Source organism: Dama dama, chromosome 14 (genome assembly GCF_033118175.1).
Source record: "Dama dama isolate Ldn47 chromosome 14, ASM3311817v1, whole genome shotgun sequence".
NCBI classification, from domain to species: domain Eukaryota; kingdom Metazoa; phylum Chordata; class Mammalia; order Artiodactyla; family Cervidae; genus Dama; species Dama dama.
Window position 1 is genome coordinate 40,464,897 of NC_083694.1, and position 25,635 is coordinate 40,490,531.

At 38.0% G+C, this 25,635-nt stretch overlaps 1 protein-coding gene across 6 annotated transcripts in view; it reads right to left on the minus strand.

Annotated features, from left to right (window-relative positions):
* KIF1B (kinesin family member 1B) overlaps nucleotides 1-25,635 on the minus strand; it is a 150,450-nt gene that overhangs the window by 95,495 nt on the left and 29,320 nt on the right. For all 6 annotated transcript variants that reach the window (XM_061160426.1, XM_061160425.1, XM_061160424.1 and 3 more), the window contains exons 3-10: nucleotides 17,613-17,689; nucleotides 16,575-16,754; nucleotides 14,351-14,416; nucleotides 13,025-13,203; nucleotides 12,336-12,447; nucleotides 9,096-9,173; nucleotides 8,302-8,367; nucleotides 3,249-3,324 (exon numbers count right to left, since the gene is read on the minus strand). In XM_061160426.1, the coding sequence (XP_061016409.1) occupies nucleotides 3,249-3,324; nucleotides 8,302-8,367; nucleotides 9,096-9,173; nucleotides 12,336-12,447; nucleotides 13,025-13,203; nucleotides 14,351-14,416; nucleotides 16,575-16,754; nucleotides 17,613-17,689 (834 nt within the window). The remainder of the gene's footprint in view (nucleotides 1-3,248; nucleotides 3,325-8,301; nucleotides 8,368-9,095; nucleotides 9,174-12,335; nucleotides 12,448-13,024; nucleotides 13,204-14,350; nucleotides 14,417-16,574; nucleotides 16,755-17,612; nucleotides 17,690-25,635) is intronic.

A 25,635-nucleotide genomic window follows, 5' to 3' on the forward strand; every position in this document is an offset into this window, starting at 1 on the left:
GAGGATAATTACAACTGCAGAGGTTTTCCGCAAAGAGCAAGGGGTCCGAGCTCCACATGGGCTCCTGCACCAATAAGATAAGCCCCCAGAAAGTTTGGATTTGAAGCCCAGTGGGGCCTACTTTTGGGAAAGCCAGAGGGCTGTGGGAAGAGAGACTCCACTCCTAAGGAGTACACACACAACCTCACGTGCCCTGGGACCCAGGGCAGAGGCAGTAACCTGAAAGGAGACTGGGTCAGACCCCTAGGCTGAACCTGGAGGACAAGAGGCAGGAATGCTCCCTGGCGGCAGCCAATTTTGGGAGCTCGCTCTACTACAAGGACACTGGTACAGCAAGTTCCTTTGGAATTCTCCCTCTAGCTGATGAGTGCTAGGACTTGCCTTACCCACCAGCAGGTCTGCTCCAGAACCCACAGCCACCCAGTCCTGTCTATCTGTCTACCTGAGTGCCCAGGAGCTGCATCCCACTTCACACCAGTGCACTGGCACTAGCCCCAGCCCCAAGGACCCCTAGAGCCCTATAGTCAGAGACCCTGGGCCCCAGCTGTGCCCACCAACAGGCTGGCACTAGCCCCACAATGTCCTGGGCTCCAGTCCCATCTGCCAGCAGGCCAATACCAGCTCCAAGACACCCTGGACCCTGCAACTACTCCAGGACCTAGCCCTACTCACTGGCACACCAACACCAGCTTTAGGACACCAGCTTCTGCAAGCATCCTGTCAGGAACTGGCCTTGCCTGCCAGCAGACTGACAACACATCCAGGCCCCCAGCCTTGGAACCACCCACTCCAGAATTCAGCCCCACCCACCAATGAATGGCAGCCTCCACACAACGCAGGGCCTGGAAACCAACCAGAACAGGGGTCAGCCACACCTCCCAGACTTCCCACAGCAGCCAGCCTGCCACAACAGAAGGACCCATGCAGCCCAAACATAGGACACCCCTAGAGCATACAGCTCTGGTGACCAGAGGGAAGTGCACTACTGGGATACATAGGACGTCTCCTACAAAAGGCCACTTCTCCAAGGTCAGGACACATAACCAACCTATCAGATACACACAAATAAAAACAACAAATTAGGCAAAATGAGGCAACAGAGAAATAAGTTCAGAACGAAGGAACAAGATAAAACCCTGGAAGAACTAAGTGGAAAAGGCAATCTACCAAATAGAGAGTTCATGGTAATGATTGTAAAGATGTTCAAAGAACTCAGGAGAAGACTAAATGAACAGAGTAAGAAGTTAGAAGTTTTTTAACAAGAGTTAGAAAATATAAAGAACAACCCCCCCCCCCAAAAAAAAGAAGAAGAAGAATAACTGAAATGAAAAAACACTACAAGGAGTCAACAGTAGATCAGACAATACAGAGGAATGGATCAGAGAGCTGGAAGATGGAATTGTGGAAATAACTAAGGCTGAACAGAAAAAAGAATAAGAAGAAATGAGGACGGTTTAAGAAACACCTGGTACAACAAGTGTACGAACACAAGGCTGTCCAAGGAGAAGAGGGAGAGGACACATTTGAAGATATAATAGATGAAAACTTCCCTAACCTGGGGAAGAAAAAAGACATCCAGGAAGCACAGAGAGTCCCAAACAGGACCAACACGAAGAGGATCACTCTAGACACACTGTAATTAAAATGGCAAAAATTAAAGATAAGGAGAGAATATTAAAAGCAGCAAGGGAAAAGAAGCAAGTTACTATAAGGCTATCAGCTGACTTTCCAGAAGAAACTCTCTAGAAGGGAGTGGCATGACATATTTAAAATGATGAAAGGGAAAAACCTATAACTAATAATACTCTAGCTGGTAAGGCTTTCATTCAGATTTGATGGAGATATCAAAATTTTTACATTTAAGCAAGAGCTAAAAGCACCACCAAACCAGTTCTACAAGAAATGTTAAACGGACTTCTCCAAGTAAAAAAGAAAAGGCCACAACTAAAAACATGAAAACTACAAAAGGAAAAATCTCATTGGTAAAGGCAAATATACAGTAAAGGTAGTAAATCAGTCATGTATAAAGCAAGTAGGAAGGTTAACAGACAAAAGTAGTAAAATCATCTCTATACTCAATAAATATTGAGTTAAGGGATACACAAAACAAAAGATGTAAAATACAATGTTAAAACATTAAACATGAGTTGGAGGAGCAGTAAAAAGGCTGGGTTGTTAAAATGCATGAACTTAGATCAATAATTCAAAATAATCCACATATAAAGACAGCTATGTACAGTTGGGACATACAGTGAATAAATACATAACATCTTTGTATGGTAACATATCATTAAGTAGACTTATTGATGATTTGTTTGAAATGCATAGAAATACCAAATCACTTTTTGTGTAACAGGAACTGACAGAGTGCTGTAGGTCAACTATATTTCAAAAACAAACAAACAAACACGGAGAAAGAGAACAGACTTGTGGTTACCAGTGGTAGTGGTTAGGGCAAAGGAGAAATTAGATGAATGTAGCCCAAACATACAAACTTCCAGTTATAAGATAAATAAGTACTAGGAATATAATCTACAACATGATAAATATAATTAACACCGAAGTATGTTATATATGAAGCTGAAGCTCCAATACTTTGGCCACCTGATGCAAAGAGCCAACTCATTAAAAAAGACCCCATTGCTGGGAAAGATTGAAGGTAGGAGGAGAAGGGGATGACAGAGAATGAGATGTTTGGATGGCATCACCAAATAAATGGATATGAGTTTGAGCAAGCTCCAGGAGATAATGAAGGACAGGGTAGCCTGGCGTGCTGCAGTTCATGGAGTTGCAAAGAGTCGGACATGACTAAGCGACTGAACGACGACCATGTTATATATGAAAGTTGTTGAGACAGTAAAGCTTGAGTTCTCATCACAATAAAAATTATTTTTCTATTTCTTTAATTTGTTTAATCCATACAAGATAATGGATGTTCACTAAACTTGTGATAATTATTTCATGATGTATGTAAGCCAAATCATTATGCTGCACACCTTCAATTTATACAATTCTGTATGGTCAATTATATCTCAAAAAAACTGGTAGAAATAAATAAATACAATTACGGTAAGCAAATTCAACCAAATTAAATCAAGAGTAAAAATGAAAAAAAAGAAAGATCACTCAAGTTAGTAACAGAGATTATTCTTCTCAAAAAGCAGACACACAGGAAAATGAACCACAAAGATAATTGGTAAACAGCTTCAAAAAGATGATTACACACCTTTAAAAAGATGATTACATACCTAGATTTTCTCGAAGGAGCCAAGTAAGTACAGAATCTCTGTAAGGAATAAAATCAGTTTTCTTCTTCTTCTTACTCTATTAAACAGAAAGAAATGGCCTTAGCCTTTCTTAGCATTGTTAGAGAGGAATAATTCGGATGGAAGGCAAACCAGTCTAAAATTTCCAAGTAAATTAAATTACAGTGGGGTGCCATCACTTTTGAAATTTAACACTCACAGCTTCAGTTCTTCACAAAACCCAAAGCTCATTCAATAAATAATTATTTCTTATTATATTTTATTCTGAAAAATTTACAGTATTCACAGCAGTTTGGAGAACAGCCTAATGAACTACCATATATCCTTCATGCAGCTCTGACCATTATCAATATTTCACCAATCACATTTCAATTTCAAAGTCTTTCCTACATTTTTTTCTTTCTGAACCATTCTGGAGGAAACTGCAGACCCTATGCCCTTTTATCCCTAAACACTTCAGAAGATAAGGACATTCTCTTACACAGCCACAGTTCAATGACCAACGTCAGGAAATTTAACACCAATATAACACTACTATCTAATATCCTGTCATTTATAGTTTGTGTAGGGCTCTGAAGCAAATCCACATTTCACCTAAAAATACTTCAGGTACATATCTCTAACAGAGAAAGACTTTATAAAAAAGTAACTATAAGACCACTCTCACATGTAACAAAATTAACAATGATTTTTTTAAATATCATATAATAGCAAACCTCAAATAATAATTTTTACTTTTGCAGAGGGGTAAATATGAATCTTGTGCATTCCAGGTTGGATGTGTAGGAGCAACTCATTTAATTAATAAATTTATCTGGTCAACCACCACATCATCAAGGTGGTTACTGCATATCTCGTTAACTCTTACATTGTAATACACATTAGGTTTCTTTAAAAGGAAATTATGGCAAAAATAAATCTGACCATTAGAATTAGGTGTCAAAGTGAAAAGGTTTAAGAAAGCGATACAATTTGCTGATCAGGAGATTTAGAGAGACTGCAAGATAAAGTTTGTATATTTATCAAAATTTCCTTGTACTGCTCTCTCTGTGGCCCATCTCATTATCACAGGATAAAGCAAAAGACACCAATGCAAAACCAGTGTTGAGATGAAGGAAATTATACGCTCTGAAAGTAAAACACAAGGCAAATGCTTTGGCTACTCCAATATCTGCTGGCTGACTACTGTGTGGTGATAATTAAAGAAGTTACTAAGGGGAAAGCCAGGTTTCACTGATAGGCATCTCCCCAGTAACAGGAAGTTTTATAACCTATTCCTAGCATAATCTGAGGTCATATTAAACTAAGGATGACCTCAGTCCAGTTCAGTCGCTAAGTTGTGTCTGACTGTTTGTGACACCATGGACTGCAGCATGCCAGGATTCCCTGTCCACCACCAACTCCCAGAGCTTGCTCAAACTCATGTCCGTTGAGTCAGTGATGCCATCCAACCATCTCATTCTCTGTCGTTCCCTTCTCCTCCTGCCTTCAATCTTTCCCAGCATCAGGGTCTTTTCCAATGAGTCCATTCTTCACATCAGGTGCCCAAAGTACTAGAGCTGCAGCATCAGTCCCTCCAATGAATATTCAGGACTGATTTCCTTTAGGATTGACTAGTTTGATATCCTGGCAGTCCAAGGGACTCTCAAGAGTCTTCTCCAACACCACAGTTCAAAAGCATCAATTCTTTGGCACTCAGCTTTCTTTATAGTCCAACTCTCATAGCCACACGTGACTACTAGGAAAACCATAGCTTTAACTAGATGGACCTTTGTCAGCAAAGAAACATCTCTGCTTTTTAATATGCTTTCTAGGTTTGTCATGGCTTTTCTTCCAAGGAGCAAGCATCTTTTAATTTCATGGCTGTAGTCACCATCTGCAGTGATTTTGGAGCCCAAGAAAATAAAGTCTGTCACTGTTTCCATTGTTTCCCCATCTATTTGCCATGAAGTGATGGGTCCAGATGCCATGATCTTCGTTTTTTGAATGTTTAGTTTTAAGCCAGCTTTTTCACTCTCTTCTTTCACTTTCATCAAGAGGCTCTTCAGTTCCTCTTCACTTTCTGCCATAAGGGTGGTACATCTGCATATCTGAGGTTATTGAGTATGATCTTCTTCTTGCTAAATCCTGGGTATTCAGAAAAAGAGTACTAAGTAGCTGACTTCTGATTTGTTGAGAAGGAAAGGAAGTAGGCAAGTTGGTACTTGAATTCCATCTCATCAAACATGTCCCCTATATCTTGAGATGGCTGAATAGCATTACCGACTCAATGGACATGAACTTGAGCAAACTCCCAGAGATAGTGAAGAACAGGCAGAAGCCTGGCATGCTGCAGTCCACGGGGTCACAAAGAGTCAGGCTAAGTCATCTTAGTGACTGAACAACATCTCATCCTGTTCCACCCACAGACACATTCACCTCTGAGGACATCATTTCCCACAGCAGGTTGTATTTCTAAGTTACACAGATCTTTAGGGAGAATTAATCCTCTCAGTCAGTCATAGCTGAGTGGGACTTTCATTCCACATGAAATTCTTGGGGCCTGAAACCTCAGTTTATTCTCTCCATTCCGCACTGCATCTAAACACTTCACTTTGCCCATCCTTAGTACTGAAAATGCTGCAAGATTTAAAGTATGCCAATTACAGTGACTGCCAACAGAACTGTAAAAATAAGTAAGCAGTGTCAGATTCTAAAATGTTCCATATTCATTTCTGTCAATTAGGCTAAACTAAGGAGTAGCTAAACGAAGAAGTATAAATAGAACTTCAATCTTTTCTATTTAAAAATATCCCAGAACTTTAGCCATTTTTTCTCTGCTTGCTCTCATACAAATTAATATCCTGTTCTCACACCCACAATTTTTTTAAAAAATAAGTGTTTCAGCAGCTACATAACAAGCTTTACTTAGATCACTAACCTCACTAAAAAATACTATTTAAGTATGCATGGAAATAATCCTGTTTCTCTTCCCAGTGAAAATAATGATACATCTTAATTCACCAAAAATCATGCTTGTTATATAAAAATTAACATTTATTTCTGACCTGTTACAGTTTATGACACAGACACACAGTACTAAGCTGGGTTGTATAAAACAGATTATAAAAGAAACAGATCACCAGCCCAGGTGGGATGCATGAGACAAGTGCTCGGGCCTGGTGCACTGGGAAGACCCAGAGGAATCGGGTGGAGAGGGAGGTGGGAGGGGGGATCAGGATTGGGAATACATGTAAATCCATGGCTGATTCATATCAATGTATGACAAAACCCACTGGAAAAAAAAAATAATAATAATAATAAAAAAATAAATAAATAAAAGGAATTATTAAAAAAAAAAAAGATCATTTGCAAAATTTTGTGACATAGATCAGTGTGGGAAATACATGGAAAAATACTTTGTAAACTTTTCCTCTGGTTGATACAGATGTAAACAGATGAGCAAATAGACAGGATAAGTTAGAATAATCACTAAATTTTAAGTCTTCATTGTTCTAGGACCTAGATTAGATATTGGAAGAATATCCACATATGTATTATATCAAATAGCAGAGAGATGTTTTAGTCTCAGGCAGCTCTGTCCAATGAACAGAACAAAACAAAAAGCAAAAACCCAGAAAACCAGCACTTTTAAAAATATTTTTATAGAACAAGAGGATATGCAAATCTATATATTTAAAAATATTTCAAAGCAGACACTGCCTCTATCCTCCATGATACCCTTGTGATTCAGATCAAACTATTACGTGCCCTATTATTTATGCAAAAGAGTATTAATAAATTTTAGAATATCTGTGTAGAAATATAAGGAAAAGAAAAATCTACTGTATCTGGATTAATAAGAATGCAAACAATGTTTTCTGGAAACATTTAACAGTTAAAAACAGAAATTTAATTTGATCTTAGAGCCTTCAATTTATGTATAACCAAAGAATAAGAAAAAAATTTAATAATTTGAATAATCCATGACTTTTCATGGTAGAAAACCTATATGGCAGTCACCTATATGCCTCCTAAGAGCAATAAAATAAATTTTTTATGGGCACCACTCTAAAACATAGCTGGCTTCTTGAAATGATAGCTACATTTTTCTTAAACCTCTTTGTATTAGTGTGCTGTCTCATGATTCATGGTCACCCTAAATAGCAATTCTAAATTCCAGAGCTAGAAAACAAATATAATGCTTCTTGAAGTTTCCATTCCTACTTATGCCTCCAAGCATTCTGCTGAGGATTTAAAATCAGCAACTGATTATACAGCTAGATCATTTCTACCAAGCCCCACCATACCTTGCTGGTGCAGTTATCCTACAGGGAAAAGCATTTAAAAGAGAATGAGAACACAGGATAAGCCTCCAAACAGAAAATATTTTAAGTCATTAAAAAAATCTTTTTAAGTCATAAATTGAATATCACTTCTCAGAGACAAGCAAGAAAACATTTAATCCTGTTTAGAGATTTCAATGAGGTACTAAACTAGAGCATAAAATAACCAGTACTTCCTTAGCTTCTAACCTAAATAACAAAGCCCCTCATACAAAAATTGTTTCAACTATTTTTGTATAAGGTGCTTCATTTTAATTCTAAGAAATAAGAAAAAATAAAACTATTTTTAAAAATAGTTTATTGGCCCACAAATCAACAGCATTCACCAAGGCAAACTGCTCAAAATACTCCAAAATGTACAGTCACCTACTTAGAAAAGATTACATAGAAAATAATATGCAATAAATATACTTCCTTTTACAAGAGCTACAAAATAAGGCTCAAACAGTCAAACCTTAGGTCTTTGCAAAGACCTAGTTTATTCTAGCCTTTACAGATCTATGTTTACTTTCATTCTCCTTAATCACTTTTATTTTCAGTACAAAGTCAAAGTGTGCCATACCTACTATCTTATCTGAAAAGCTCTAAAAAGAGAAAGACATTATATAAAAGGAAAAAAGAGAATACCCTTTATGAGCAACCATAAAATATTAGGCAAGTACATTTGCTGAGTAGACAAACTTTCCCTTCCAATGAAGTATAACACTTACCACCTCTGCCAAGGCCGAAATGACTTTACCCAGAGTTGTAAGAGACTTATTAATATTTGCTCCTTCCTGAAATCAACATCAAACATAAAGGAATTATGATAAAGAATTTCTACTATTGCCACATCATACATAATACATAAAATACAACTAGCCATATGCTAGCATTATTTTTTATTTATGACCACAAGTTCTAAAAACCTTCTTTAACCCTCAATCTTTCCTCCTCTCCACTTGCTGACAGGCCAAGACCACATGCCTAACTCACAGTCCTAAATTATCATCACAATGTCTGTGCTTGAAAAACTCACAGATGCAGCCTTCTTCCCACAACTCACTGACGTGCAACTGCTCCTCTTGTTAAGCAAATCTCTAGAAAAGACCATGCTTGTTCTCACATCTGGATTTGTGTATCGTTTTCTAATTATTGTCCCTTACTTCCATCTAACAAAATTCAAACCATTCCTCAAAATACAATTCAATTTTCACCCTGACTATGAAGTCCTCCTTAACTATTATCATGTAACATATCTTGCATTGGAATTACAAGTCAGAAGGCAGAAAATTTCTTCTGTCAGTGGTTTTGTGGGCCACGCGGCCTCTGCTGCAACTTCTCAATCCTATCACTGTAGCATGAAAGCAGCCACAGATAATACATGAATAGATGCAGCTGTGTCCCAAGAAAATTTTATCTACGAAAACAGGCAGTGGGCTGGATTTGTCCTACTGGCTATAGCTTGCTAACCTGTGTCATAGAGCATTTATTGACTAGGCTATTTACTTGGTAAAATAAATACCTTTAATCGAGTCCCTTTGGCACCAGTTGAATCAGCTCGTTCACTTCCTGCTAGATCCACCAAGCTGATTTTACTGACCTGGTAAAGAACATTGAGGCAATTAAAAAATAAGCAAGGGAGAAGCAGAAAACATTGAGAGGCAAGAAATTAAAAGAGTAAGGCATAGAGAACACTAAAAAGATTAATTAGGCCTCATATGTGGCACAGGAATACAAATATATGGCAGTCAATTTAAACAGCATGCAAAAAGAGTTCACAGCAATTATCTTGGTTTAAAAGAAGTAATTTCAGAATAAACACATCTTAAAATGCTACGTCATAAAAACATAAAACTCACTAACCCATTAAGTGACATATTAAAAACAAAGCTTTAGCAACTGAAATTCTCACACTGTTGATGGGAATGCAAAATGATATGATCGCTTTTGAAAGCAGTTTGGCAGATTCTTAAGAATCTGAACAAAAACTGACCGTAAGACTCAACCATCCTACTCCTAGATATTTACCAAGAAAAACAAAAAACAAGCACACACACACAGACCTTCACGTACACAAATGTTTATGGCATCTTCATCTGTCATGATCAAAAACTGGAAACAATTTAGATGCCCATCAACAGATGAATTAATGAGCAAACTGTGAGATATCTACACAATGGAATACTAATCAGTCATGGAAATGAGTGAACTATTGATACAACACGGATTGAACAACATGTGTTATTGAACAACACGGATGACTCTCAAAACCATTATGCTAAGTTGAAAGAAGCCAGGCTGAAAATAATACATACCATGTGATTCTATTTACACAAAACTCTGGAAAGTGTAAACTAATTTATAGTGACAAAAAGCCAATCAGAGATGGCCTGAGGATGAGGGTGGAAGAGATTACAAAGGAACATGAGGCAACTCTTTAGAAATTCTCATTATCTGAACTGTGGTACCGGTTTTACAGGTGTATAGTGGCCCCATCCTTATATCTCATTTCACTTCCCATGGTTTCAGTTATCCATGGTCAACTATGTTAAAGTCACTCAGTCATGTCCGACTCTTTGCTACCCCATGGATTATATATAGTCCATGGAATTCTCCAGATCAGAATACTGGAGTGGGTAGCCTTTCCCTTCTTCACGGTATCTTCCCAACCCAGGGATCGAACCCAGGTCTCCCTTATTGCAGGCAGATTCTTTACCAGATGAGCCACAAGGGAAGCCCAACAATACTGGAGTAGGTAGCCTATCCCTTCTCTAGCAGATCTTTGGTAAGTATTAAATGGAAAATTCCAAAAACAAACAATTCATAGGTTTTAAGTTGTGTGCCATCTTAAGTAGCGTGAAGAAATCTCACTCCATCCCTGTCCATGCCTGGGACACAATCACCCCATTATCCAGCGTATCCCACTAATCAGTACCTTAGTAGCCATCTCAGTTACCAGATTAGCTCTTGGGGTATCACAGTTCTGGTGTTCAAGTGACCCTTATTTTATTTAATAATGGCCCCAAAACACAAAAGCAGTAACACTGATAATCCAGGTATGTCAAAGAGAAGCCTTTGACATATAAATACAGAGCTTCTCTTAAGTGTATGCTGAGATTGCTACTATCTACAGTAGCAATAAATCTTCTATTCATGAAATTGTAAAGAGGGAAAAAGAAATTCCTGTTAATTTTCACTGCTGAACTTCAGGCTGCAAAAGTTATGCCCACAGTGTGTGATAACTGCTTCATTAAGAGGGAAAAGGCACTAAGTTTGTACAAAAAGATATTCTGAGAGTGAGAGAGACAACATTTATATATCAATATCACAGTATATTGTTACAATTGTCCTATTTTTATTGTTGCTGCTGTTAATCTCTTCATGTCCCTAATTTATAAATTAAACTTTATCACAGGTATACATGTATGAGAAAAAAACAATATATAAGGGTTTTGATACTATCTGCAGTTGCTGACATCCACTGAGGGTCGTGGAAAGTATCCCCTGCAGATGGGGGGAGGAGGGGTTTACTATATACATATTTGATCCAGTTTTATACTCCAGATGTGTGTGGTTTATTGTACTTCAATAAAACCTCAATAAAGTTATTTTTTAAAAAATGCTTCAGGAAAGTATCCAAAATGGATTGTCAAGGAAGCTATGGTTATGGGGTTAATATCATTACCGTTGTAGAGCTGACATCATGGAAGAAAAGAAAAAAATGCTTTCACATAGGATGTTCCTTGGTGCCATTCAGACAAATACTACTAAATTACATTAATACAGAACCTCTGGCTAAGCAGTGTCAAGCTATTTGATTACTTATATGAAGAGTATATTTTAAAAAAATAATCTTCAGCCAAAAACAAACAAGTCATTAAGTAAAAGGTGATTTTAGTTTTTAATGATATTGGCATCACAAAGTTCTCAGGCAAGATCTTTCATAAGAGCCAGTATAATAACTAACTTCAGATTTAAAAACCCAGCTGCATGCTACTTAGGAAAAGTAGGCAGAGTAGGAGACAACATAAGTTTATTCTTAATAGTAATGCCAATAAAATTAACATTTATTAAATGGCTATGCTGTGCCAGACATTAGATACATGCACTTAACCTATATTAATACTTACTCCTCTACCAATCCTATGAAGTTAGAGAAACTGAGGTGCAAAGAGTTTAAATGACTTGCCCAACATAACACTGCTGAAAAATGGAATAGTCAAGATCTAAAGCAAGCAATTTAATTCTAATGTACTATATTTAGCCAACCACTATAGAAAATGAGAAATTAACAACCACTGGCATTTGAAGAATACCAAAAATGCTGTGTAGTTATTTTTATCCCCCAAAATAAAACACATCTTGTTTGCTTAAACAGTTTAATTCCACAGTAATATTATCAGAGCTCAAAAAAGTAAAATACATATACCAAAGATGTTAGTAAGGTAATTGAGAGGTTCCAATCAAGAAACAAAGGAAGAATTTTCTTCCCCACAGAACTGCTTAACCCTCTTGTGTGGAGTAGTTTTTGAGACTCAAGTGTCTTGGTTTGTTTCTTATTTTCTACCTTGCAATTTCACCTAAAAACCCATACTCAGAACTGATATAGAGTGGAATATAAATGACAAGCATAAAATATAAGATACCCTCCATTAAGTAAAAGGGCATTTTCCTCCCTTCCACAAAATCCAAAGGTAGCAGGAGGGGCTTCTGAAAACCTTCATTCCACACAACTCAAGCCCAGACACTGAAGTTCTCCTACCTTCTCAGTGGAAAGGTTGGTCTCAGTATCATGTTTCTTCTGGGTGAAGACAATGGTAAACACAGCGTGGGAACGGCTACTTGTTTCATTCATGTTGGTAGCTGCCACTGTCCTAAAAAATATAAAGGTGATCACGTGATAATGGAATCCTTAGATGAATGTTAAAATGACAGAAGCCTCCAAATTATAAGCGTAACAATCACAAGCAACAGCTTTAAACTTCTTCATTATTACAAGACTGCCACTTTCACAAAACTGCTCTGATTACACTTTGTGATCCTATCAAGCTACCTCCAACTTCAAAGGCACCCTATCAGAATCATTTTTCATACTCCAGCTCTACCTTTAGAAAGCACTGAGGCATCTGATTTTTATTGTTCATTAGGTGCTCGAATATTCCAGAATCAATTACTACTATAGGCAAGTGATGACCAACATTTTACCATGACTTGATCAAAACCTAACAGCAGAACTTAACCAAAGTTTTGATGTGGTTCAGCAGTGTGCTGTCTGGATAAGAACACCAAATATGCTGAGATCACTGTTTGTCAAGGACAGCCAAAGGATCAGAGCACTCCACGGTAAAAGCAACTTCCACAGCTATAAATGTGGTCTCAAACCCCTAACCAGGAACTAAAGGGCTCAAAACGTGTCAGAAACCTCGATCATGAGTCTGTTTCCTCCCATACCTGGCTTTGTTCCCAGCGTCCATGAGGTCAGCAATGTCTGTGTAGGAAGTGACTGCCAACTTTGACAGGTCCTCCACATAAGGGCCAAGAAGGGGATGTTCACGCACACGCAGATGACCCTTGTTTTTGGGATTCAGCAAGTCTCGTACTCTTTCACAGTAAATTTCCATGTAGCTCACCTAGGAATATGTTATTAAAGTGATTTAGAGGACTTGGAAAAAGAAATCGTATACATTAAAAAGTTTAAATCTTTTTATCTTTGCATCTTTTATTAAAAGCTATACAATTTGAGATCAATAGCCTTTACAACATGAAATGCCATAGCTCCAGTCCCTTTTATTCTCTTATGAGTAGCACAGACATAACTGAGTACTGGTGGCAAAGGACCTTCCCAACTCAGGGATCGACCTGTGTCTCCTGCGTCTCCTGCACTGGCAGGCGGATTCTTTACCACTAATCCTACTTGCAAAGCCCTTTTAGCAGTCAGTTATTAGGGCTTCCCGGGTGGCTCAGTGGTAAAGGATCCACCTGCCAATGCAGGAGACGCAGGTTTGATCCCTGGGTCAGGAAGATCCCCTGGAGGAGGAAATGGCAGCCCACTCCAGTATTCTTGCCTGGAGATTGCAGGAACAGAGGAGACTGGCGGGCTACATATAGTCCATGGGGTCACAAAAGAGTCAGACAAAACTTAGTGACTAAACAACAACAAATCAGTTATAACGGGCTTTTTTTCTAATGTATGATGTTGTCAATAAGTGAGGATTACAATTACTCCAAAAGCTTGAAAATAAGATTTCTATTAGTGTTAAAACTTAGTCAAAAAGATAACCTGGAAAGAAAATTTCTGGCCAAAAGAAATGTAAGTGACAAAGCACTGAGGCAGAAATGTTTCTAGTGTGTCCCAGAAATGGCTGAAGCAGATGAACAAGGAGGGGAAACAGGAGAGGGGGCAGAGGTACCACCAATGCAAAGAAAAACAAAATACCAACTAGGGATTCACCCTATGCTCCAAAAAGGCCTGTGAACCCTGCATAATATGAAAGAAAATGGCATCCTCTTCTACTACCTATAAGCTCAAAAATTTCAATCACATTGTCCTGCTCCCTACCCTTTGAATTTAAACTGTACAATAAGCCACAGACTTTCGAACAAAGATTTAATTGCAGCATTCTTCACATTAACCATAACTTTAGAAATATCCTCAAAGTACAGAAGTGGGGAAATAGTTAAGTGATATATAGCTCTGTCATAATTTGGAAGTATTTAAAAGTAGCATTTGAGGGAATGGAGCACCGAGGACTATTTTTAACCCACAGCTGTACACACCTCTACGGAGTAAGACATTTCTTCATTACAGTTGTCATTGATTTTCTCAAACAGCTCTTCACATAACTGTAGAAGCAGAACAAGAGGCATAAGTCAGAACTTACCCATGAGTGTTAAAGGAATTAGCAAGATTCTTTTTCTCTTTTTCAAAATGTTAATGGCATCAACATCAAGGGTAAATGCTTTGAATGAAATAAAAGGAAAGTTTCGAATACATTCCTCTCAGCTAATCTCTATTTTCCCTGAACAATATCATCTCAACGTTTCCTTAGAAAGAAAGTCACATTTAGGTGAAGAGAACTGTCTCTTCTATTGCTATGTCATTGATTTCACTTCACGGGAATTCAACTCTTCATATCATACTAGAATTAACTGTAACTCTACCATGAGTATTATAACTGTAGAAGTAAAACTACTATTAAACTATTTTCCACACTTATCATGATATATAAATTTTATTATATGTTATCAGTTACTATATACATTGTAAATTTATACATACATACAGATATGTATAGGGAAAACACACACTATTTGAAGGATGTAAATGAAGGTATTTTCAAGAAGAGTTTTGACTCTATAATTTCTCCCCTTTACCTCTGCCTTAAGATTCCAACCCCTCTTATGAGAGGCCAGTCATTACACAGTGACATTTCTGGTGGAATACATTAATTTTTCTAGATCAGGAAAATTATAAATTTTAGTTTCCCTATCCTTTAGTTTACTTAAAATATGTGATGCTTTAAATAAGAATAATTAATAAAAATCCACTGAATTTTCATTTGCTATATGCTTCATATTAAAGCAAGCAACATACCTTTGAAAAACGAGCTATATGTTCATGATTCTCTAGAAGTTCAAATAGAACTTAAAATGTATTGCAAGTGTCAGTTTTTAGAACTTAACAATCTTTTTAAAAATTCATGCTTTGGCATTAAAATATTCCAAAATTTTATCAGGAAAAGAGATACATACGTAACCATGCAAGAATCACAATAACAAACAAATTAAGCAAAAGAGAAGGAGAAACTAAGTGTGGTAATGGAATAAAATAATGGCGAATGTTACTTGCTGTAATCTACAAACGATTATTTTACTGCTAAAGAAGTTACTACATAGCAGTAAAAGCAAAGACTCCAGAACTACCCTGCCTCCTCATGGATCCTGGATCTGCCACGTACGTGCGCAGGTGACATGCTCTCTCCGTGCCTCAGTTCCCTCATCTGTAAATGAGGGAAACAAGAGCACCGACCTCTCAGGGTCACATGAAGAGGATAAGATGAGCTAAGAATCGTAAAGAACTTAGACCTGTGCCTGGCATGTGATGAATGCTCATAATGTTTTCTCTAACTAGTATTATAATTATTACCGTTACTATACATAAAGAACAATTCCCAAACATATGTCTTAATTCAGACATATACTTTTTACAGAAAAAAGCATGCTAGTTAGTACCTTCTATTTTTTCTGAAAATTTTCTAATCTTTTTTAATAATTTCAATTATATAGCTGAATTTAGAAGTATAAATCCAATAATCCTTTCAAAAAAGTAGCTATTTCTCCTTATGTATTTTATTTTCAGAATACAGCAATGGCTGCACTAGGCCTACAATAAAAGGACATTTTAAAATTAATCCCAAATATCACTGATAAAAGCAAACCATGTTCCTGTTATTAGCAAAAGAAGTTCCTTCTAAATATACCTATGTAACAACTTTTCTCAATTCCCAAACAAAATACAAAATCAAGACTAACTGCTCTTAAAAAAATCTCAGACTGCTCAAAGTTTAAGTGATAGTGTTAAATTAATAACATAAAAGAGAAGGCAATCAAAAAACAAAAATAATCATACTCTTAAGAAGTGATCTGGGTGCTCATAATGTTAAGAAACATGAACTGGGGAAAAAATATCAGACCAACAAAACTCACTAGGTGTTCCTAGGATTCAGAACAGAACGTGGCACCTACCATCACGTTTAAAAGAGGCTGATAACATTGTTCAAAATATAAAGCAACATGATATTGGATATAAAGACAGACTCTGAACAAATATCAGTCTTTTCCATCAGGCTGTGAGCTCCTCTGAAGGAAAGGGACAGGTGATTTACATTTGTGCCCTGCATACGATAGTCCCTGAATAAATTTTTGCTAAATAAAAACTGTTAAAGTAGTTAAGGACTAAGAGTAATAATGAACAGAAGTTTTTTGTAGCTGTGTTTTTTACCTGTGGAATGATGCCAGCCTGACTTTCTTCTTGTTTACCCATCATTGTATAAGACTTTCCAGCACCAGTCTGCCCATAGGCAAAAATACAGACATTATATCCCTCAAAGGCATGTAAGAGCATTTCCTTTCCAATATCATTGTATACACGGTTTTGAGATGCAAAACAGGGATCTTCGGGCTGTAAAGATTAAAAGGAAAAATAAATGGCATTTATTCATACTTTTTCCTATGCTTATTAATTACTTCTATAATAAATAAGTGTTTCAAATTAGACTAGTGCCCCCTATATATAGTTTATTTTTCTCATTAAACACACACAGGTACTATTAGAGACATTCAGACCACCCATACATAAAAATATCTACATGAAATTACCTGACATGATTACATTTCATTTGCCATAACCATGAAAGTGTCACTCTTCCATTCATAGGGAGCTCCAAGAAAATTTTCTTAAGTGGGAAACATGACTAGAAAATCAAACATCAAGTCCACATATAAAAATACTTCTTTGGGGACTTCCCTGGCAGTCCAGTAGATAAGACTGTGTTCCCAACGGAGGGGAACATGGGTTTGATCCCTGGGTGGGGAAGAGCCCACATGCCAAATGCAACAAATTGCAACAAGTGCATCCCACATTCAACAACAACAACAAAAAATTCTTTGAACTCGTTCCAGGTAGTGTGGTTATTTCTCAATAAACACAGCTTCTGGAGAATGTTTTCCAGTCCCTTTCACAGACTCTTCCCTTGGCAATTAGGCTTTGCAGTAGTTTAAAACATCTCCTAGTATAATGCAAAACAGGAAAAACAAAAACAAAAAATGTATAATAGAGATGCAGAAGCAAACTCTAGGAACAATCACTAGAAGCCAGCAAGATTTAGGGTCCTGTAATAAGTAAAAGCACACTGCAAAAGGTCCTACTCTTCATTTTCCTAGATGTTGGTAATCTCTGCTTTCCCTGTGGACTTGCAGGCTCTTTCAAACCATTTAAAACCCACAATGTTCTACTGCACTGCACCATGGGTACACTCACCGAGGTGTGAGACCAGTAGGAGTAGTCAAAGCTGAAAGACTTTGGAGCTTCCTTTGGGTTCTTTGGGTTAATGATACCTGCAGAAGGAAAATGTTTTGATTTTATAAGTCACTCAATTAAATGTTAGTACAACATGATATTATGTGGTAAGCTCAAAACATTCAAACCAGTAAACGCACACAACTGAATCTCAATAGGGCAACTGAAAAATAAAATCAATCACATTTTTAATAGATAGGTCTATATATAGAACTCAAAAAAAAAAAAAAATCAGACCAACAACAGTTACAAGATGTCACCAGGATTTACAAGAGAGCTTGGTATATAGTAGGTATTCAGTAAATATTCTGTGACTGAATCTAGGTAAGTTCGAAGAAAAAAAATCTGGAAATGGGCCATGTGACCATTTCAAGGTACTTCATTAAGGCTTTAAATATATCAACACATTAAAAATAAAATGTAGAAAAATTATTGAATTAATCCAACCACTGCTTGAAACAAACTCTTTTTAAAGATCTTATTATCCATTTAAGAAAAGCATTTAGTAAGGACGCATTCATTGGAAGGATAGTTTTATTTCTGAATCACTATTTACATCAAAAGTGATTTCTTGTGTAATTAATCCAGTCACATACTTCAGGGACTAGACTGAATACTGAGGCTTGGCCTCCCTTGCTCCCTCACATACACAAAGCTTTAGTACCTCATATTTCACATGGAATAGAATCTTTGTAACATGTGGCCATGAAGTCGCCTCAAAGACCAGGCATCTCAACCAACCCATTTCTCTAAGGCAGGACCACATCCCAAGCTATCAGTGAGGTCAGGATTAAAAAATAAATCTGTCCCATGGGCAGCTGCTGCTTGGGACACAAATAGCAACAGTTGCTACGGTGCCTAGTTCTCTCTCACTGGATTCCACAGGGTATGGCCACACTTATGTTCCAACTTCAAATGCTGACAGAGGATTAATAAGGCTCACAGCACATAATCATGTGACAAGGAGACGTGGTTCTAGAAAGAACATCTCCCCCACACACAAATGGTAATCTAAGCAAATAAGTATGTTTCAAAACAAAAGGCCCTACCTGCAAGATTTAAATAGCGGCCGACATTCATGGAGCACTTAATCCGGCTGTAAGTACTTTCTATGCACAGACCTATTTAATCCTCCCAATCACCTAAAAGGCAGATGCTTTATTAACTCCATTTTATAAAGAAACCATCACAAAGAGGTTAAGGAAAACCCAAGGCTACAGGGCTAGCTAGAGGCAATTCAGGATGTGAATCTTGGGAGTCCAGCTCCTAAGCCCAGACACCCACTACTCAAATACTCCGCTCATGCAGTGATCACCAAGGAAAACACAGTAAGTCATTTCTATACATGCGATTATGCATGTGCATGTGTACGCACATTTATGACCACCTCAGACCCAAACTGTATGGCAGGCATTGTTCAGAACTCTCCTCATCCATATGAAACAAGGAACTATGAGAATTACAGTTCCTAAAAGATGAAAGACCACACAGACACTCTACCAAGAAAACGGAAATTAGCATCATACTTGGTGAACCAGATTCCAGGTTTCAGTGGCTCAACAAAAAGGAAAATCACAAGATATAGGAAATGACCTATGAAGTAGTCGTCACCACTCAAAACCATGGTGAATACCTGCTGTCAGAAAACTTTAAGCCATACTTTATTCACTCTTAGGCTACTCACCGGCAGTACCAATCTGCCAAGAGCAATTTAAGAAAGGGCAAGTTTTCCAGTCTTACCCTCTTTGTTCTCCTTTCTCTAGTAAAGCAAAAGAAAAACTACTCCAGCGAACACAAAATCCTTTTCCTCTTCCTTAACAGACCCTTTTCCCTGATCTTTGAAACTTCTGAAACTAATAAATATTCCTAACTTCCAGCTTCGAAATCAAGCTGCTTTTTATTTTTATCTATTGCTTTGCTTTCCAGCTATTATGTATTCCACTCAGCACACAGATGCATGAATTTATTTAACAAACTTTGGCAGCGGTGGGGGCACATTTGCTGTGTATTAAGTGTTTCGTATACAAAGAAAGATACACCTTTTCTTTTTCAAATTTCTACTGAATGTTTATATTTTATTGAAGTAATACTGGTTTACAACATTAGATTAAGTTCATGTGTACAACATTTTATTTCTACTTCTGACTACATCAAACTGCTTTTTAAATAACTGCCTTATTATTAACAAAAGTATCTTTACTTCAACATAAATAAATAAATAAAAACAATTTTAAAGAGCCATTTATGTTAACAGTTATGTCAAACAAGATGAAATTTACCCACAATATTTTAAAATTTTTAATTGGTAAATGAAATAAGACACCTTGGAAAAATGCAAAATTCAATATTCTTGTTACATGTTGGGGCGGGAGTGTAGGCAGACTCGGAAGGCATAGATTATTTTTTTTTTTTATCTGCTGGTTTCTTTTTTTTTTTTTTCATTTATTTTTATTAGTTGGAGGCTAATTACTTTACAATATTGTAGTGGTTTTTGTCATACATTGACATGAATCAGCCATGTATTCCCCATCTCGATCCCCCCCCCCAACCTCCCTCTCTGAAAAGGTTATTTCTATATATTAGAATGGGCAGCAGTTAAAGAGTTGTTTTATACTATTCTTTATATTTACATACACATTACATAAATATTATCTTGAATACATTATATATTTACTAGCAAAGAATTTTAAGACTCCAGAACTCTGTAAAGAGAAAAAACTGTGATAAAGATAAAATATTAATGACAGCACTTGAATTCACAGGACAGGGCAATGAATTCACATTTTGAAAGGACGTGCCAGAGGATTTTTCTTTCTGAACAGCTAAAATCTAACTCACTTCCTTTAAGTCGACTAAGAAACAGGATGTCTCCAACCATTAATAAAAGAAGGGAGAGAGGAGAGTGTACATTTGTAAAGGATATAGGACTTGTAATCAGAGGACCAGCGTCAGTAAGAACAAGAAATATATTTAGATTTTCTTATGACCTTGGGTGTTGTTACACTTTTGTATCCTCTCTAAAACTGAGGTAACACCTAGTTCACAGGATTGAGGAAAGCACTATACAAATGCTAATTTTCAAAACTAGATAGTTTATCTTGTTTTAAATTCCCTCAATGGGTATGATAACCCATATTCTATGGGTTTTTTAAACCAAAGTGAGAAAAGTTTACTGGTAAAATAAGCTAATGCATGATATAAGAATTCAACTTCTTGGCAAGGGTCAATGAATCAATGCTATATTGGAGTTCTTGAGACATGACATCAAATCTCTGGTGCTCCCACCCTATTAAAGATCCTTTTGGTACATGGACCATGTCTTATGGATCCTCTGTGCTGCCCTACATCAAGAAGGCACTCAGATGAATGTCCCCTCCAGAGGTCACATACAATTTTTATTTCATTAAATCCTGTACCATTTTCAGGAAAAACAACAAAAAAGAAAAACCAAAACAGTATATACCTATGCAGTATACACGTAAAATACCAGTAGTTTAAAAAAAAAAAAAAAACACAATAAATTTTATCAACTTTCACCAAAGAGAGAAAGAACTCCATCACTGAAAACACTGGGCAATATTTAAAACAGTGATTCTTGTATCAAAGTCAAATGAGTGAAAACAGAGTGCAGGGCTTCTAATTTGTCTCTCATTCTTTTCTCGGGCTCCAAAAACACTGCAAATGGTGACTGCAACCATGAAATTAAAGGACACTTGCTCCTTGGAAGAAAGCTATGACAAACCTGGAGAGCATATTAAAAAGCAGAGACATTACTTTGCTGACAAAGGTCCATCTAGTCAAAGCTATGGTTTTTCCAGTAGTCACGCATGGATGTGAGAATTGGACCATAAAGAAAGCTGAGCACCGAAGAATTGATGCTTTGGAACTGTTGTGTTGGAGGAGACTCTTGAGAGTCCCTTGGACTGCAAGGAGACCCGACTGGTCAATCATAAAAGAAATCAGTCCTGAATATTCATTGGAAGGACTGACGCTGAAACTCTAATACTTTGGCCACCTGATGCAAGAGCTGACTCATTGGAAAAGACCCTGATGCTGGGAAAGACTGAGGGCAGGAGGAGAAGGGGATGACAAAAGATGAGATGGTTGGATGGCATCACCGACTCGATGGACATGAGTCTGAACAAACTCCAGGAGTTGGTGATGGACAGGGAAGCCTGGTGTGCTGCAGTCCTTGGGGTTGCAATGAGTCTGACACTACTGAGCAACTGAACTGAACTAAAAGCACTCACATGTGAATGGAACTATAGCAATTAATGAATACGTTCAACATTTAAACCATATTTTCACCAATGCAAAAGGTATTACAAATATAGTATGCCTCCCAGGGTCAAGTGTCATCAGTGTACAGGCTTTCTCTAGGATAAATCAATACTTCTTCTTCAAGGAAAGGATTCCTGGTATATTTTGAGGACGGGAGTTAAACATAATTCTATTTTATAAAGTGCTGCGTTATACTTCATGGTGCTTTATTTCATATAAAATTATTTCACACAGCTTTTTAAGACTCCTTCTGCATCTGAGTCCTCCTCTTCTATCAAGATTTCTCTAGACACTGTATACTCCAGATCTGGACCCACCTCCACTAGCAATTTTCTGTAGACTATCATGGAATCACTTATGACTTTTTTCTCTCACCCTCCACATCTCATCTATGTTGTCAGTTCCATTTTGAAAATATACTGAGAATCTCACAACTTGTCACCACCACCATTCTCACCATCCTGGGGCAAGCCACCTTCTCTCCCACCTGGATGACTGCAACACTCCTAACTGGGCTCCCCACCTATCCCTTGGGCCTCTGAAAAGGCTCATCTCCACACTGCAGGTAATGATCCTTCTTAGACGCAATCCAGACCAGCTCCAAGATGAGCCTCCAGGGAACCCTCTGATCATACACTGAACAAAACTCCACTCCCTCCGCAACCTCCTCTCCAAAGAAGCACCCTTCACTCCAGTCCCACTGGCCTTCTTACTAGACAGACATACATTCTCATCTCAGGGTCTCCGTACTTACTACTCTGCAGGAATGCTTTCTCCCTGGTATCTGACCAGCACACTCCCCAATTTCACACAGGTCTCCAACTGAACATCATTTTATCACAGGGCCCTCTTCTGACCATCCGATTTAAATCAGCATTCCCTTCACTCTCCATCCTCTTACCCTGCCTGACTTTTCTTTATTGCTCTCATAAGTACCTGACTTATTATATGAGTCACTGAAGTGTAAGTAAGTTCCATGAGACCAGAACTTCTGTTTCATTCACTGCTCTACTCTCTAGTACCAGAAAAGTGCCTTACACATGGTAGATACTCAATATATACCAAAGAGCCAATGAATTTGTTAGTTTTATCTTTCCTTATAGATTGTCACTTCTTTGTGGCTGGAAACCATGACTCCTCTTTCTATATCACTCACAGTGCTGACTTGGTAAGTAGGTGATGCTTATGTGTGAACTGGAAGGTAGCTCTCTCAACACCATTTGCTTCCTGAGTCTTCTCCCTGAGTAGCCAACATTTCTGGCAAGAATCATTAATGTCTGGGAAGGAGGTATCTAAATTTCAACCCAGAGAACAGAAATACAGTTTCTAGGAAACAGCAGTAGTAGGTAAACCAGGAACAAGAGGAAAAATGACCAGGTTTTAAATAGTATAGGCATAGGAAGAAGTATTGATGGAGGTCAGCAGGAGGGGCAAGGATAATGGACAGTCGTACGTTGGAGGCACAAGGGTGGAATGGGTATTCAGAAACCCTCTTCTTCCCCAGGTCTTCAGAATTGTCTCTTCGGTGGTTTGGTGATTTTAAAATAAAAAAAAAAAAAACAAACAAACCTGCTGCCAAGCAGGAGACACAGGTTTGATCCCTGAGTCAGGAAGATTCCCTGGAGAAGGAAAAGGCAATTCACTCCAGTATTCTTGCCTGGAAATCCCATGAACAGAGAAGTGTGGCAGGCTACAGTCCATGGGGTTGCAAAAGAGACAGACACGACTTAGTGACTAAACAACAACAACTCACAGTTCGTATTTCACAGGAAATTCAGAATCTCATGGCAGACAGAGGTATCTTACCATTGAAATCTATTGCTGCAAAATTTTCTCCTGTCGTCTATACATGATAAGCTTGCCTTGCATGAGACTACTTATGTAGGTGTGAAACACATTCTTGACCTCACACACAAGGCACACACCCAAGAGGCACTGCCCTATCATAAATACTAGAAGATGTAAATAAATGCTAAGTTCTCAGCATTCAAGTAGTTCCACCTTCCCAAGTAGTTCCCCTGAAACATACATTCAATTAGAAGGGTGAGGTGCTCAGCATCTGGCTCAATGCCCAGCACAGAGCAGAGACTCAACAGGAAGTGGCTGAATCACTGTTGAGTATCACAGCTACAACCAGAATGGTGCATCACTCAAAGCCCTTCAACAAAAGTACTGTCCCAACAGCATCCATCCAGAAAAGTCCATGCTCCTGATCTTTCTGCCTATCTTCCAGTGGTCCCTGTCCTGTGTATGCGTACGTGTACTCAATGAGCTCCCAAGTCTGAAACAAATCTAGTTTCTACACTAACATCACTCTTTCTCAAAGGAAGGGTTATTGCAGAATATTCCAAGATCCTAACTGAACAAAGGAAAAGTTAAACAGCTCTTTCTTTATTGGGCACATGTACCGAGCACATTTATGAAGTACAAACTATGTCCCAGGCACTGGGCTAGGGATGTGTTGGCAAGCGAAAGAGTTCTTTCTGCCCTTCCAGAGCTCAAAATCAATGGAGGGGACAGACATACAATCCCACAAAATAAATACATGCTTTCAAATTCTGGCAAGATCCATACTACACAAGCACTGGGTCCTATAAGAACATATAAACAGGAATATATAAAAGGAAATATACAAAAAACAGACACTTTGTAGTCAGTAGACTCTGACTTGGTTAAAGAGAAAGCCAGGCTGAAGGATAAGTACGAGACAGTGCTGATAATATTAGCTAACACTTCCCAGGAGGGCAATAGGGGTAAAGAATCCACCTGCCAATGCAGGTGACACAAGAGACGAGAGTTTGATCCCTGGGTCAGGAAGACCTCCTGGAGTAGGAAATGGCAACCCACTCTAGTATTCTTGTCTGGAAAATTCCATGGGCAGAGGAGTCTGGTGGGCTACAATCCATAGGACCACAAAGAGTTGGACACGACTGAGCACAAACAGTTCGTATGTCCCGAGCACCGTGCTAACACATCACATGGACTCACTCATTTAACCCGAACAATAACCTTATGCAATCATCATCTCCACTTCATGTTCGGAGCACCTGAGCTGCCCAAGGCCAGAGCCTGAACTGGAATTTAGACCATCTGACTCCAAGGCTCTGAACCACTGGGCAAAGTGTATCCCAGGCCAGGGAACTGCACTAAGCAGCCCTGGGGCAAAAAGAAGCATGTGAATCGCAGGTACTGTTTTGACAGGTGAAGTTCAAGTGCAGTGAGCAGCAAAGAGTAGAAAACCACTAAAATCTCAGGGTCGTGGGCAGACTCCTAGGAGCAGGTGAATCCCTGACCAATGAGAAGCCTGATAGATGGGCCACAGCATGTAGAAAAGACTAGAAGAAAGCATGAATGGAAGCATGGAGGCCAATTACACTGAACACAACCACCACTGTAGAACATCTGGGAACTTCTACTTGCCATTTACATAAAAACTCCCATGAGAACTGCATCAGGCATCAGAAACCTATAAGTTCCAGTATGTGGCATTTGTAGGGGCCAGGAGAAAGAAAGGTCCACTTCTATACGAAAACCATTGTGTTTCTTGATCCAAAATGGAATTTTTTCTTACAATTTGACCCAATATTCAATAATCAAAACCTATGATGATCCAGAAAATATTTCTAGAAGATATTATCAAATATTTTAACAGTGAAGAAAAGAGAATACTACAGAAGATTTGATCTAACCCCACTGTGAGTAT